Source organism: Anser anser (assembly GCF_964211835.1).
Source record: "Anser anser genome assembly, chromosome: 9".
NCBI classification, from domain to species: domain Eukaryota; kingdom Metazoa; phylum Chordata; class Aves; order Anseriformes; family Anatidae; genus Anser; species Anser anser.
In genome coordinates this window covers 14772788-14789335 of record NC_139729.1, presented here as the reverse complement: position 1 = coordinate 14789335, position 16548 = coordinate 14772788, and the positions used below count along the sequence as shown (strand labels likewise).

General features: G+C 42.6%; 1 protein-coding gene across 4 annotated transcripts in view; it reads right to left on the bottom strand.

Moving 5' to 3' along the window:
- The window catches only part of YEATS2 (YEATS domain containing 2), a 48499-nt gene that overhangs the window by 21573 nt on the left and 10378 nt on the right, over positions 1–16548 (bottom strand). For 2 of the 4 annotated variants that reach the window (XM_083849090.1, XM_083849089.1), the window contains exons 9-17: positions 15222–15266; positions 14049–14235; positions 12227–12466; positions 10180–10338; positions 7589–7692; positions 4839–4946; positions 3533–3706; positions 1999–2257; positions 1005–1166 (exon numbers count right to left, since the gene is read on the bottom strand). In XM_083849090.1, coding sequence (XP_083705216.1) covers positions 1005–1166; positions 1999–2257; positions 3533–3706; positions 4839–4946; positions 7589–7692; positions 10180–10338; positions 12227–12466; positions 14049–14235; positions 15222–15266 — 1438 coding nt within the window. The remainder of the gene's footprint in view (positions 1–1004; positions 1167–1998; positions 2258–3532; positions 3707–4838; positions 4947–7588; positions 7693–10179; positions 10339–12226; positions 12467–14048; positions 14236–15221; positions 15267–16548) is intronic. The other 2 variants (XM_083849091.1, XM_083849092.1) reach the window with 2 other exon arrangements.

Below are 16548 nucleotides of genomic sequence, written 5' to 3'. Positions count from 1 at the left end.
GTTATGAATATGCAGCAGAAGCTCTGGAAATACTCCAAATACTAGCTATGCTGCTGGTATCTACCTTCTTATATATTAAGCTGAATAATCTCTCCTCCCCAATGTCAGTACCAGAACTATGAGCAAACACCTGGCACCTAATCCATCTCCCATGTTAAACCCCAGCCCCAAAAACAGAGACATTCTGGGGAAGGCTCACAACAAAACTCTGCATCTACACAGTCCAAAACCTGCCGTATTCTTTTCCTATAGAATCATAAAGGTTGGAAAAGACCTCCAAGATCATCTGGTCCAACCATCCCCCTACCACCAGTATTACCTACTAAGCCACCTCCCACAGCCAACCTTTTCTTAAGCTACACAATGCAATAAACTATAGAAAAATACTATAGAAAAAATACTGCCCATCAGAAGTATTTTAGCAGTGCTGTTCTCCAGGTATTTCACAGCAAGTTTGATTCATAAGCCCATTACCAACAAAGCGTTTCTGCTGGTGTCAACAGCTTGGGGTCAAACCTTTTATCAATATTCAAATCTATTTCTTTCCCTCATTCTAGATACAGTTAACTCATCCTTTTCAAAGCTAGCTAATTGTGTTTCTAGTTTTTCCAGGGTCTCATTCCATTACTTATTAATAGATTTCACAACTGCATTCAAATCCAGCTCAGTTCTCCATTATGAAAACGCAGTTGTCTCCCCACAGAGAAAGCATCATTGCACAGTGAAGGCAATCTTTCACTGTGAATTACGGGGAAAGTTAGTCTGCTTTCAGCACAAATAGTAAGACATCGGGAGCCCTGAATGTAAAGCAGTTTCATCTAAGATGAAAGACACTTTTGACATCTCAGCTTTTCAGCTCCACGTACTGTGTTGTTGTGAACAAAGAACTCCCATCCCATTATTGACTTTCACAGTACCAGGATGCATTATAGCAAAAACACCAAACATATTAATTACACAGTGATTACATTATTTAAGGCATTAGATTTCCCTACAAGACTAACTAGCATTATTTGTGGCTCTCAGTATGGCTCCTTGGGGTATCAGAAGCAGTTTTCCTTTCCCAGAAGGATTCTTGCTGTTGGTGGTGAGGTACAGTTTGGTGCCTGGTGGCAAGTTGGCCAAGTTTGCCAGGTTGGTGGCTGGTAACTGCAGTGTAGCCATGACTAGAAAGAAGGAATAAAAAGGAAAAAATTAGTGCTTGCAGAGGCCAGTATGCAATGAAGTCTGCACAGAATGAAAGTACTGGGAGTGGCACGCATCTAGCCTTTGATAATCCATGCTTAGCTGGCCTAACTGAGATTAACTCCCCCAGTGACGCACAAACACATTGAACAGGTCTGAAAAAAAACCTCAGTGTGCAGTACTTATGGCCACAGGCCAAAGAAGCACAGTGGTGGGGTTTGCAGGCTTGAGTCTAGAAGCCACACAGTACCTTTCAAACTGTCCAGAGTCTGAGCTGAGACGTGCAGCTAAAGCCAGCTGCGCGCACAAGCAGGCTCGGGGCTTCTGCCCACATTCCCGTAGTTGTAAGCATGGGGGAAGATGTGAAGATGCAGGAAGCACAGTTTGACTTTTGTTTGCTGGGTTCAAGAGTTCCTTTGAACATCCAAAGACCACAATGCTGGTCAAAAGTACAAGACCTGGCTCCATGAAAGTCCACCAGGTCTCTAGCACATTCCCCAGCATATCCTGCTGATCTCCACGCCCCACGACACCTCAAACACCCCCTGCCAATGTAAGTGAGGGCCATCTGCAGGTCTGACCAAACTGTGTCCTCTACTCATAGAACACTGCATGTTGTAAAGTACTTGTGCTCTCTTCCCTTACAGATAATGAGTTCAGATTTTCTTTATTACCACACTAGTCTCAGTCAGCCTGAATTTCCATAGACTTTCCTATTCATTGTCAAGCTTTACCATCAAACAATTATTTTAAAGTTGAAAGAATCATTACAGAGCCATCATGAGCCATTAACAAGGTATAAAATTACTCTACCTGATCCTTGAGATGTACTTTTCTGAGCACCTGTGGAAGCAACTTGCGCCTTTGTTATAGTCTGCACAGGCTGAGCAACAATTGTTCCTCCACCTCCACTCACGATGGCTTTGGCTACACCTTGAGTCACAACCTGTTTTGGACCAACAGCCTTTGCTACTGAAGAACTAGATTTTGCCACAAGTATCTGGCCACCACTGATAGCCACCGCCTGTTTCACTGTCGACTGTAAAGCAGAACCAACTGGAACGCCAACAACCTGCAACAAATAAGTATTGGGTGATGTGCTTCTTGCAAGAGGAACCACTTGAATTCTAGCTGGTATGCTACCTCCACCTCTAGACATTTTAGGACGCTTTCTACATGTCTACTCATGTATAAAGGCTATTCATTCTGAAACAAAATCAGATTGGCAAGAGGCCAGCTCCAGGTAAAAAGCAATACACTGTTAAACACGATCAGGATTTCAGAGTAACCACAGAAGACTGAGTACATTCAAATTACAGAGCAATTTCATTTTTCTCTGATATATAAATAGCAGATTCATTCCAACTGAGGATAAAGCTTGCCTTGGTGAAATAAAGAAATCCAAAGATTTAGTTTCAACACATTCATAGGAACAGACTCCCTGGGAAAACTATGGCCTCAAATTAGAACCTGCCAAGTGCTTCAATTTTGTCTGTTGACAATACCCACAGGCAAACACAGAGTTTGCATACCTGCTCAAACAGGCAAATAAGGCAGTAAAAAGGGCAATGAACTGTTGAAAATGCAAATATGTATTTACTTATGCAAAATTCAGCCCTCCAAATGTAGTCCCTTGTGCTCGGCACATGATTTCAATGTATCTACCATGGAAATAGGCAAGAAGGGAGAGAACTTCTGACATCACTAACATCTCCATCTCAGAAAGGAGTCAGAACACTTTAAGGTTTCAAATACCTAAGTATTGTCCTGCTCAGAACATGCTATAAACCTGTCATCTTGTCACTGCACATTTACGATGCCTTCTGAGATGCTGCGTCACCCCTGTCACAGCAGCACTGCAATCACTCAGGTAGGATTACTTCCACCTTACACTAGCTCTATCCCAGCCCTCACCCCTACCCCTTATTTGTCCTGCTCTTTTATTGTTGCAGGCATGTTGTCCGAGGAAAGAATTCACTTCCTGTTACAGAGAGACCTGGATGAATTTCAGCAAGAGCTGATGATGGCAGCCAACTTGCTGGGTTGTCGGGACCCAGTTCAAAACCACCTCCACCCCACTGTTGCAATGGGCTAGACAGAGGTGGGAGATGTTTTCCCTAAACAACAAAATGCAATAGTCCTTGCTCACTCTGCTCCCTTGTCAAGGACAAAAGCTAAGCATGACATGAGCCACTCTGTGCACAGGGGGAATCTAGCCAGTCGGGGTGCCCCTGCCTCTTTCTGAGACGGAACTAACTCCACACCCCCAGGAGAAGCACGAGGTGTTGCAATGAAACTACACAACAGATGGCCTGCACCAACCCAAAGATGCCCAAGTGCCTCATACCTTAGACTGCACCGTCCCCTCGCCTGTGCTCACGACTGGCTTTTGCGGTGACAAGGCTAACATGTGGCTTCCTTTTACAGTGACATACTGCTGCACAGAGGTCTGCGGGGTTGTCGCTGTTGCTGGTAGCTGGGGCTGCTGGGGCAGCTCTCCTGGTTCCTGTTTTATTATCACCTTTTAGAGATGAAGAAAAAAAATAAATAACGCCACCACAACAGAAAAACAAATAACAAGCAACTCTAAATGACTGGGAGTCATTTCTGGAACAGCCTGTCTGTAAGAAAGGGCACACAACAGCGAGTAACTTGGATGTGGTTCTCACACACCATCAGGGGTAACTCACCTCCCAAACCTAATATGAGGGCTGCTCCCAGCACAAAAGTGTGCAGGCGATCTGTACTTACAGAGCATTCCAAATTTGAAAGGTGCTCACAGAAATTAAAGAACCACAGACAGTGGTAACAGTATTACAACTACTAGTTCTACTCACATACTAACATCACTAACATCTCCATCTCAGGAAGGAGCCAGAACACTTTAAGGTTTCAAATACCTAAGTATTTTCCTGCTCAGAACATGTTATAAACCCTTTTTTTCCCTCTATCTTGCAAAATTATAGCTAATATTATAGGTGTAGATATAACCAGATGTAGATATTGTAACTGGTTAAAGATCATATTATCCTCTTGTGTGTAGCTCAACATGACTATGTGTTTCTCTGGAACAGGCCCTAAATCTAATCACCAAAATCAGCAACTCAGGAAAGGCTGTTGATTTGGTGTTTTTTTTTTTGTTTTTTTTTTTTTGTTTTTTTTTTGTAGACTGCTGTAAATACTGTAACTAGTAGGAAGCACTTTTTCAGCTTTTTAGCTGGATCACCAAATATTGCCCAAAGCCTTAAATTCAGTATGCTAACATTTAGGGAAATGTACTCACAAATGGCAACATCTGACACTCAGAAATCACTAGAGCATTTTGTTAGAAACTCTTGACAGATCTTCTACTGACTACTTTTCTGTATCCCACCAAAAAATACCTTTAAAAATCAGCCTCAATATGACAGCGATTCAAAGGAAAACAAGAAAGGATGAAAGAGATGATGAAAAGAAAGACCACAGGAACAGCAGAGCCACAGGAAAAGAAGTCAAGATACATCTTTTGAGAGGTGATAGAGAGCCCTCGGCAGCAAGACACGTTGGTTCCAGTTAAGTTTTACATGCACTGGAAGTTATACAGTCTGTGGCAAAAGTCAGCATGAAATGCTAATACTGTGCTCTTGTCCAGGCACAAAAGCCAAGAGGAATACCTTTGTAAAAGCTCCAAGTCCTCCAGTGACTGATTTGGGGCTTTGCACCTTGGAATGACTCCCAATGGGACAAAGGGGTGGCATGGTGGCAAACAGGGAATCCTCCTGCTGCAAATAGGAAGATGTGGCCAAAAAAAAATTGGTGAAACATCCAACAAAAGAAAGAAAACAAGTCATTAGTAACAGAGGGTAGCATGGACAAGCTGGGCGATCCCAAATTACCTGTACAAATAAGCCACTTCCAAAATCAGTCAACATTTATGTAACAAGAATGTAACATACTTAATATAATTTGCTTAATTAAAATTTGTTTTCTAGATTGTATCTCCAACAGCAGTAACTGTTTCTTACCATATCATACACAAATAAAAGAAATTGACACATGTTCCCCAGCAGCTTTTTATACAAAGCATTTCAGAGCTGTAAAATTAAGGCAGGCTAATAATTGGCTTATTTTAGCCTTGAGACGGGAAGTCTAAGTGAGCATCTTACCGATGTGCAATAAATACCTGCGGGAGGGTGTGAAGATGACTGAGCCAGACAGAGCTCAATAGTATGCAATGAAAGGACAAGAGTCAATGGGCATGAATTGAAACACAAGAAATTCTGTTTAAACATAAGGAAAACCTCTTTCTTCCCGTCCCCTGTTCCCCCCCCCCTTTTTTTTTTAATGGTGATTGAACACTGGAACAGGCTGCTGAGAGAGGCTGTGGCCTCTCCAGCCTTGGAGATACTCAAAACCCAACTGGACACATTTGTGCACAACCTGGTCTAACTAACCCTGCTCTGGGCAGAGAAGTTGCACTGCATGGTCTCCAGAGGACCCTGCCAACCTCAACCGTTCTGCCAATCTATGCCCAGTCTCATAAAGAGAAGAGTATCTGAGAAGAAACAAGTTATGGAGAACACAAAAAAAATATATATATCCAATTTAATCTGCAAGCAAAATTATCTCAGATACTGATGGCACAGTCTTTTCAAGCAGAACTCGTGCATTGGCACAAACAGCGAGGCTACCTAACTAAATGGAATAAAAAACATTTCTACACCTGCAAAATGGTGCATCTGTCATTCCTCAGTCCGAGGCTGGCTGACACGTCACGTGCATCTGAGGAAGTCTGGCGTTGTTATGTTTTGCTTAATTAAGATAATTGTACTCTTTTACAAGCAATGTGAACTCTGAGATTGGTTTCACAACTACTTAGTCCATCCCGGGGTTGGATCATGACCAAAAAGGCCTCGGACTCTAAACCAGTGCTCCTGCCATCTTCCTTGTGCTGACACACGCAGCTGAAAATAGGTTCTTTTTCAACCAGAGGAGTTGTTTGCTCTGGTTCACCACATAGCTACACAACTGCTAGCAAACAGGAAAAGGTGTGAAGATAAGTTTAGAGGCACAACCAGACTTTTCAAGAGCAACGTGCCTATTGGGCATTTTAAAGTGCCAAAAGAAACACAGGCATAAGTCATTTAAAAAAATACTGAGAAAACTTCCATATAGTGAAGGGATGAGAAAGTGATAAGTGAAGCACAATCTGTTAACGTCACATTGAACTATCAGACATCCCACCCTCTTTGAAGAAATCACCAAATTATCACTTTTCCACCAACCAGGAAACATATGGACATAAATCAAATATATTTCTGTTTACAGTTATGATTATTATTTTTTAAATACCTTCAGATTTTAACTGACATTGCCCTGGAAATACAGATTCCAACTTTTATTAATGATATGCACCTACTTCGACTCACTTAAAACCTTACAGAAAGAACTGTCCCAAACCAGTGAAAAATAAATGTTTTTTTAACATTGTTATGTAAAATCCTTAATAGCCAGGCTCTTAAAAGCAGAATAGCCAGCTGCACACCTGACATTTAAAATGCTACTCCAAAATAATTGTTTCCGAGAGCAATCTTCAACACATTTTTCTTAACAGATGTAGGAAGCATTTCAGTTCCAAATGTGAAACGATTTGCTCTCTGCAGGCTGACTGAAAAACCTCCGCCCCTTCCCCACCATATCTAGCACTAATATCCTTGTGACTCAGAGACAGGGAAACGCTCCTGTTTTCAGCAGCACACCCACCAGATGCTTTCAAAAAGAACCTCACTTACGCCACTTGCCTGCCAGAAATACCGTTCCTTGTGCAAGACGTGGAAGAGGTTTTATCTGAGATAATTCAGTTTCATACCTTTTGGGCTTTGCAGCTAGAAGCGCGAACCTTATTCATCACTGTTTGTTTATACATTCAGTTACTCTACTGTTTACATGAACATTTTTCTAAATGTGGGCAGTTGTAAAGCCATTAAATGACCTATTTTCAGGCTGCTAGGAAAAGCTGCTGCACAAGATAATGAGCCAAGTGGAGGTTTTGAGGTAGGCACCTCTGGTTTAATCATATACTGTCACTAACAGAGTGAAAAAGATCAAAGTCAGTTAGAGAAGAGCTCTCTTGACAGATAAGACATTTTGCGAGCCGTGCCCTTTACAGATTTCCTTGTAGAAAAGCAAAAAATTGGTGCCTTTAAACAGAGGAGTAGGCAAGTTTAATTAGAGCTGCATGAATCAACGCTATCATCTTGTATAACCACCATGTTCTCACAGGGGTACAGCTGTTTGAGTAAATCCTCATCTGAAATGAGGACCAAAAGAGTTGCCTGAAATTCAGAATTCATAATACTAAAAAGCCCTACTGAATAGGAAGCTGGGTTTTAAATAGAAAGTATACACCTAATAAGAACATTACCTTGACAGCTGAGGTTACAAAGCTGCTCCCATGGGTCTTTGATACAGGAGATCCAGTCCTGTGAGAAGCCTGACAAACATTTGTCAGTTTGCTGGTTGGGCTCCCTGTGCATCGGGAAACAAAGCAGATTTCAGGTAAGGGCCGAATCTATATTGTCCATGAGGTACACATAACAAGGTCGGTACATCAGTGGGAGTTGGCATGGGCACAAAACAAGTCAATTTTCATTACAAATGTATTAGGTCTTTGTCTCCATCACCTGTACGAAATGAAAAAGGAGACTACTTTGCAGTGTTTGAAGAGTTTCTCACTTGTACTTCCCCCCAGCTGGCCCTAAAACCCAACGTGGCTCTGTGATACTCTTGAGGCCAGCTGCTGCACAATTTTCACGTGCAGGATCCACGCCCCAGACAACTCACTGCCCATGTCCACTCAGAGCTGTCTGCTGCAAAGGGTCGGGTAACTCCTGGATGACTGAGCATAGCAGCTACCGGTGAGATTCCAGGCAGAATCTGCTGATGCAAACGTAGCTCCCTCCACTGCCCAGAAACCCTCTGAACCTACACTAGCCTTAAACACGGGTATTGGGAAGGTTTGAAGGAAACTGGGAGGGAAAAGGAAGGTCAGAAAAGGAGGGACACTGGGTGAGGAGTAACCAGACGAATGGACAGAGCAAGGTAGGGAAGAGGAAGAACTAAAAACGAAGAACAAAGACAAGCTCCTGTGTCTGAAAAATGCTGCTCTTGGAAAATTGTGCCACAGCACTACCCTCGTCCTGCACCTGAGATGGGTGGGGGAGTTCTGGAATGAAAGGTCAGTGCTGAACTGGCCCTGTATTATTAGGGTATGAATACAACCTGTTGCTACTCAGCAGCACTTTGGTTACTGCTGCAGGTTTGATTTTGTAGCTCCATTTGTTTAAGAGATGCCACAGATCACACATGAAAACACAGTCACAGTCTCTCACACGGTTGTTTTACAAACTGCACTTACATTTAAAAGTAAACTGTGCAGCCATTTCTCAAAACAATGGGATTTGTAAAGGCTGGCTCACACAAAACATGAAGCTTCAGACCTTAGTCCTTTTTTTAAATACGATCAGCAGTTTTATCAAAAACACCCTGGTGACTTTGTTCATACACATTACCCTCAATCCCACCCGACTCCCAAAGCCCAGTCCCACATTCCCCTTGTTCCACATGGGGTCTAGTGACGTGGCTATCCCGACAACAAAACAATTTGGGGAGGGGAAGGTTTTAATTTTCTGCTCTGCTGCTGATCTGATTTGGCTCACGTAGGATGAAGGGAAGTGGCAGGAATACAAGGGGAAGGAGAGACAGCAGGCAGTTTCTTTCAGGCCAGTCTGTACTTAAATAACACTGATGTAGTGGGAAAGTGCACCTTTAGTGGCATTAAGACTTGCACATCCAAACCACCTGGTACTTCTACAGATCTTATCCTCCATGCAAAAATCACTACTATGAGAACACAAAAGTTACCCAAACCATGACAAACCATGTATGCAGAACAAAGTCAGGCTGGAGGTAAGGAAGAAACAGGAAAAAAGCAAAACAAAAATAAAAACCCTATCAGTAAAAGAGCTTCAGCATTACCAAGAAAGCCCCAAAACACACTTAAAACACTCAGCTATGCTTTCCCTACTAAATCCCCCTGTAATGAAATTAAAATGCGCACAACACGGCAGCTGTGTTCCCTCAGAAAAAAGAAGGGAATGTTACCAAGAGATCTATTTTTACAGCCGTGCACAACGAACACTTTGTGTCACACGCACACTGCAGTTCAACACACGGCTCTGAAGAACCATTGCTGGTAAGCACACACGTACACAAACAAGTGTGCTCTCAGAAAGCCATTCTTGGCCACAAGTCATAACAAATAAATGGCTTTTGAGTGACTTTTCCTCCAGCACCTCCACATAGATTAGCAGTTGACTACCACAGCCATCACCCAGTCTCCTGGGGTTCAGTCCTCTTCCCCTCCTGACCCTGGGCTTCTGTCCCCTTTAGACGCACCAAGGGAACCCGGTTCCGGAATTCCGGAACCAGGAATCCAAACTGGCTGCATTCAGACCAACTAGACGTTGAGAGCAGCAACAAAAACTAACATCTGTTCTCCTGGTAACCTGGCTCTATCAACCATTTCAACACACAGCACAGGACTTAGGACTAGACCCATAAGTTGCTGCCAGTTCCCCATGCTCTCTGCCCATGCCCAAGACAGAGTCCTCACCCAAGCACCTGCGCGCCATTTCTGTTAAAACCTCCGTTCATCGCAACCTCTAACTCCCATTCCCTTTTGGCTGTACAGAACAGGCTCTCTCTGAACAGAGATCTACGAATTCACTTCAGGCTTACACCACGTGCTGTTCCGTAAAGGGAGTCAGTCGTGTTAAACTCCACCATACCCTCGACCACACTACAGGACACTCAAGCAACACCGCCACTCTTCCTTTGCTGAGTACTCTGAGTACAGCGCAGACTGAAATGCAGTTATTGCAGTCATCACTTAAAAGGGAGAGCAAATTGAATGGGTAAGACTAAGTCACTGCCTTCTTTGATCACACTACACACCTGTGCTTGTGGCTGCTGCTCCAACCATCTGTCCAGGCTTGTCCACAACAACATACGGATTATTAATGACTGAACTAGCAGAGCCTTGCTTCATGTGCACCGGAGTGGAGGTTGGGGTACGAGGTAGCGGAGATGGACTAGGGGTCGATATTGGAGAACCTTCAGAAAAAAAGTCCAATGCTTCTATCTTATAAATGTCGTGAGAACACAAAAATACAGCAATAGTACTTTTGCAAATGGTTTAGAGAAGGAACATCTTTGAGGATGCACTTCCCAGCCTGAGACAAATGTTAGGATTTAGAGAAGAAAGGGTGAATAGAATGAAAGTTAAATGAAGCGTAAAGCACTACGGCTCATACCTACCCCGGACATTCTCTGTCTGCCAGGACAAACAGGGTTCAAAGGGAACTTTAGAAGCTACCTAGTCCACCCCTGAATCCTGAGGTGGATTATCATCATGTAAATCATTCTCACTGCCAAGTCCGGTCCACCCAATGAGAAGAAGAAAGAGAGCAGAGTTCCTTGATGTGTGCTCTCTTTCCCTCTTGGAGCCCATGCTGCAGGCACCCCAAGCCAAGAACCAAGCAGCTCACACAAAAGGCCGTGTGATACAGCAGCTAGCAGGCAGGCCAGACCACTCTTGTCTCTTCACTGCTCTCATTACAGCAGACGACCTTGAAAGCAAACACTGTAGAATGTGCATCTTCTGGGTAAGAGGACCAGGAGAGAGAGAGAAAAACAGAGAAGAAAAAAGATGCACAAGGGGGTAAGCAAGAAATGCAGAGATAAGGACAGGCAAGAAAAGTCATCAGAGAAAGAAGGCAGCAAGCATGCTAAACTTCAAGTGCCTGTCAATCTGCTTTCTTGGCAGTAATTGACTATTAAAATGGAACATAAATGCTCATCAAATAAATTCTCTATGTCTTATAAGCTGCTCTTGAAATAGGAAAGGGGGGATTTTTCTCAGCAGACAGAGAGCCTTGGATAAATATTTTGCAGAGCAACATTTAAATTGCAAAGAGCAACAAAGAATAGTCCAAGGATTTTAAGAAAGAGAGGATGCACTATAATTAGTGCTTTCTGGACAGCCTTGGAGAAAGAAGATTAGGAGTAGAGCTTATTGGGAAAGAAGAAAACATTTGGCATAGGTTCAAATATAAATCACTAGCACTTTGAAGATATCAAGGAGAAATATTGAAATTTTGAACAAAAAAGCACTCTTGAGGAAAATGAGCTGGGAGCGAGCTGATCATCAGAAATCACACACACTGATCACCTGAGGTGCTACATCCTCTCTAACCTGAACACCAGAAAATGAAGGGATGTAGCAGGTCATCTTTCAGCTTAATAATATGTGACACTGCGAGCTGTACATTAAAACTTTTTGATGTAAAACATCATCCAGTGGATGGCATCATGCCCAGGCAGGGAAGGGACTGTATGTAAAGTGAGTAAACAGCACCGTGATCATGTTTGGTTGGGAAACTATCAAAAGAGCATGACATTGCTCACTGCAGTCAGCTGAAAAATTAATCCAGAGGCTGGATGTCTGGAAGAGGAAGACCAAAGTTGTTCCATCTGAGGAGATATTGCAAGTGTAAGAGGGACCATTTGAGTGAACAAGGTTGAAAATTATTTGCCAAGTAATCAGAAAAAAATTTCTTCTTAATCCATCCCCGTTGTCTGAAAGAGGGAGGGAGAAGAACGGCTTTTTCCCACATATAAACAGCCCGCATGGAAGTTGCGTCCTTGCCTGGGCCTTTCTGTGGGTAGCAGTCCAGCTAAGGACTACCATTTTCGCACCCAAAAGCATTCATGAAAAGGGAGAGAACAGCTCTCATCCCACTTTTGATCTCATGCGAAGCATTTCACACTTGGGTTTTTTTCCTCGACCATTAAGAAGCGTGTTCAGCTCCTTACGCTAGTTTCCTACTGCCTGATGTTCAAACACTGGCAGGCAATCAGGGGAAGGACACAAACCAAGTCCAGCTTGCCCAATCTCTTGCTTTCCAGGGTGAAGCACTCAGATATGTAAACTAACATTCACCTGATACAATCTTGCAACTCATGGTGATAGGCTGGAAGGATTTTCCGGGTGACTCTGCAGGGCTTGGAATCTGACCTTGAGGCACTATTTTACAGCTAGCTGCAATGGGTTGAAAGGCTGAATTTCCATGAGAGCCAAAGGGAACTTTCTGGGTGGCTAATTTGGTGGGAGTCCGTTCTATCGAAGATGGCAGGGAATAAAACGTGGCATGTCTTTCGGTTTCAGCATTCCCAGGGAATCCTGATTAAAACAGGGAAAAGAAGAGAAATAGATCTTAGGCTGAGACATCTAATTCCTTACTGTGCTCCTCTACACAAACAAAACTAACGTATGACAAACACCCTCTGGAAGGAAGGAAGGAGAAAGCAACTGGTGGGCAGTGCTCAACAGGGAGAAAAAGGGGTGAAGGGAGTTCCTTCTGCGCACATCTGTCAGGTTTGTCTCTGAACCAAAGAATAAAATGTGAACATACACAGCCTGTTCAGCTTTGGTAGGTCATCAGCCACTTCTTACACATTTTCTTGAAAAGACTCTTCCACTGACAGAAAGCCGTGGATAGTTTTGTGTCCACAGACAGGGTTTCACACAACTAAGGCAGAATTTCCTTCACAGGAAATCTTGCAGTGCATTTTTTGGAGTAAGAGCACAAGGAAACCAACTGCTGCCTTCTGACCTGGGCTAAGGAATCAGTCTTATCTGCTGTAGAAAGAGATGAGAGAAGCCACTGCCATTCAGCCTAAGAAAGAGGCAGTTTTAACTCCTTTCTCCACCTAAAGGTGCTGCTCATTTTCATGTTTTAATAAAAGGGTGTGCATTTAAAATTTGGCTTCATTTCCCCATTTTTGGCTGTGCTGCCACAAGAAAACACTGAACTTAAACAGCATTCTTCTTGCTAAGCCAGGACAATGCCCCTGGCATTGTACCACTGAGCAGAAAGCTCAACATGCAAGACCTGAGCATTACAGCCATTCCTTTAACACAGGAATTCAGGATAGATTACTAAAGGAATGAAACCGTGTTGCATGTGATCGTATTTTGAAATATACAGTTGCTGTTTCCAGCAAATTTCTCTCACTAAATCATGCAAACTATAAAGACTTCCTTGTTTCTCTGAGCAGTTAACTGAGATTTGTCTTAATATTATATATTTCAGAAAAAAAAGTTAAACACTATCAGAGGCACAGTTTTTCCTACTTCCCACGATCCAGAAATCAGAATAGTGTGCTCAAGTGGCCAGTACCTAGCTTGTTTCAGGCAATTCAAATGATGCTACAGCATCAATTGCCAGCACATTGCAGTGGGCACTGCATTTCCAGATCTTACAGGTGGGAATGAGACCAACAAATATACACTAAGTCTTCCACTCTCTACTTTCACCATCACAGTTACATAAAAAGTTTTTCTCAAACTCATCTCATGTTAGGAACCAACAAATACAACTGAACACACCGCTAGACTAATTCCTTAAATGAATACACAGTCCCCAAGACATTCAGAAACCTAAAAGCTCTCTGAAAAGTCTGCCAAGAACAAAACTGTAAGTGCTATTCAACAACCTTTTTCCAACTATGCATGCTGCATTCGAATGCTCCACATTCACTACATTTAACAAAACAGAGCTCGCTCAACAAACTCCAGATTAAAAAAAAAAATCAAATAAATGATAATGATTTCTAAATTATGTTTCCTAGTACATTAAGGAAAGAATTGTCTGAGGTAAGCAAAGAGCAGGTATCAACATTTAAGCCAAAGGAACAATTAAGAGAAAGTACCCAGAAGACGTTCCAAGAATTCCAGTCGCACCAATACCCATTTGCTTTACCTTTGTCTGCAGAAGCATCTGGGCTGGAGTCCCGCAGCTGTTTAATTGGTGAAGAAGCTTTAACTGGTGCTGGGATACTCAACGGCAGTGGTAAAGATGTAGGAACATCAGAAAGGTCGGACTCTGAAGATTGGGAAAAAAGATATTCCTCGCCGAGTGAATGCCTATGCAGCTCCACATCCACTACCTTCCAGAAGCAGGTGAAAAGACGACATTAATATCCGTTAGTTAGGTAAAGATAGTGAAAACAACTATGCCTTTTTGTTTTAACTATTATTATTTTAAATGTCTGGAAATCTCTCCCCTTCCTCCCCCAAACTCTGCATAAAATTTCCATCCATTTTCATTAGGCTCCCCAGGGCTAAGACAAGAATATTACGACACTAAAGCACCATGGTAAAACAGAGCCTCTCTCAGTCCCCAGGGAAATATGAATAGCAAACATTGTAAGGAACACAGAGCCCAGGCTCCAGGTAAGCTCCTCAGGGACAGGCACAAAACTGTAGCTTGCCTTTTTGATAAGGTCCTCAAGAAAGGCACCACTACATCATCTACTCTTCAAAAATGTACATTCAACTTTAACATGAAATGCCTACGGTGATTTCTCTACAGATTGAAAAGCTGAAGCAATGCTATTTCAGAATAAAAATTTCCATTCACTAGAGTTTAACAGGGGAAAAAAAATATTAAAACTTCAGGGATATAACAAACTGAGTAATTCATTCATTTCTTTTATTTAAAGTTTTCAGAGTTAATTTTCCATGAAGGTACTGAATGTTGACGTGGGCAGACCTTTACTTAATTTACTGCATATTGTCAGCAGAATAGCTAGCTTTAATTTAAATTCTTGATGTTCGAGATCTGTAGCACATTAGAAAGCAAATCAAGACATTTGGTACCAAAGGCTCCAAAAAGAAACAAAAAACTGTAGTACAAGTTAAATTCTTTATGAAAGCTGGAAACAGTTTCCTCTGAACTAGGAAGGGAAAAATGATTGTTGTGAACAGTGACAAGGTGTCATAATCATTTCATTTAACAAGAGCAAAACCTACATTCCAGAAATTGTGAAATCAAATGGGTCTGACTCCGTGCTTACTCCCTTCTATCTTTCTCTTTCTAAACATCTTTAAGGGTATCAAAGTACAACATCCACCCCACAACCAGCTGGCTCACCGTTTCTGCGCCGAGTGTCTGCAGGCCTGTGTAAGTCCTGTCCAGCTGGATAAAGCAATAGAATATGTTTATATTAACCAATGCAGAGCAGCATGTTAGCTAGAATTCACAGTATGATCTGTTTGAAAGGAGTTGAAACTACATCACACAAGCAGCAGTGCATCAGGTTGGTTTTGAATCCATGGCGCCAGAAAAACGTGCTCTATTAAGGACCCTCTTCTGCTAAGAAGTCAACCACAACCCAAAGCCCACACTGAAGTAGAAAGGAGCAAAAAAGCTGAAGAAAATGAGATTTGTTGGGGAGACATTATTTCAGTCTAAGCATAGCCTTTGAGGAGCATCCTTTTTTAATTCCTGAGGTCTAAATAAAGAAATAAACAGCATGGATTTGCTGACTCAAGATCCTCACACTACTTTGCCAGGTATGAGCATCAGAGAGTTTTCTCGTGAATGCTTCTATTATGAAGCACGACAAGTAATATTTTCAGTTCTTTTTATGCCATAGACTGGCTCCGCTTTCCTCTGTAGGCTGCACAACACCCACCATGCTGTTACTGATTTCTTCTGAAGTTCAGCAGAAACTTGAGTCACACAGCCACACAGAGGTGCAGTGCATCACTGGAGGTTCCGTGAAGGAAGCTAGCCCACACAGGAGGAACGAGATTCAAGCACAAAGCAAACTGCATCAACTTAAAAGCTTCAAGTGTTCAAAGGCACATATTTTTCTCCAAACACATTTTTCTCATAGTCTACATTAAACGTTCCCAAGTTCCAGGGCAACATTTTCAACCTTCTCTACTGTCTCCATATGTGGTTACAACTCGGTATTTACATTAGTAGGAAAACCATCATTGCAGGTAGGGCTTAAATAAAACTAATCATGCTGCTCACATGAAAATAAACCAGCCCAGGACTTAATGCCTCTAATGCTAGGCACTGCTAATTAAAACAAAACCAAAAGGATTGGCCTAGTTTACCAGGGCTGCTGCATGCTATAAATCCTATTGAATGTCACAGGGCAGGTGAATGATTTGAAAGCAGGCTCTGTCCAGAAGGAAGGAGCAGCAATCTCAGCCTCTCCCTGCCCACTCTACCATCAGAGATAATCTCTAGCTGGTACGTGCAGGTGTGGAAGGAAGACGACAGTTACAGCAATCACTGCCAGCAGAAAGACAGCCCTGCAGGAACCTGTCAAGCTAAAGCCAGGGAGAGCATGCTAAAAATCTCACGCTGCAGGGGGAACAATAGGTAAATGCTTTGCTTCTGCAAAGCTGGGCTCCTTGGCTACAGCATGGCCTTTAACATAGGCAAGGTAAGGGACTTTCCT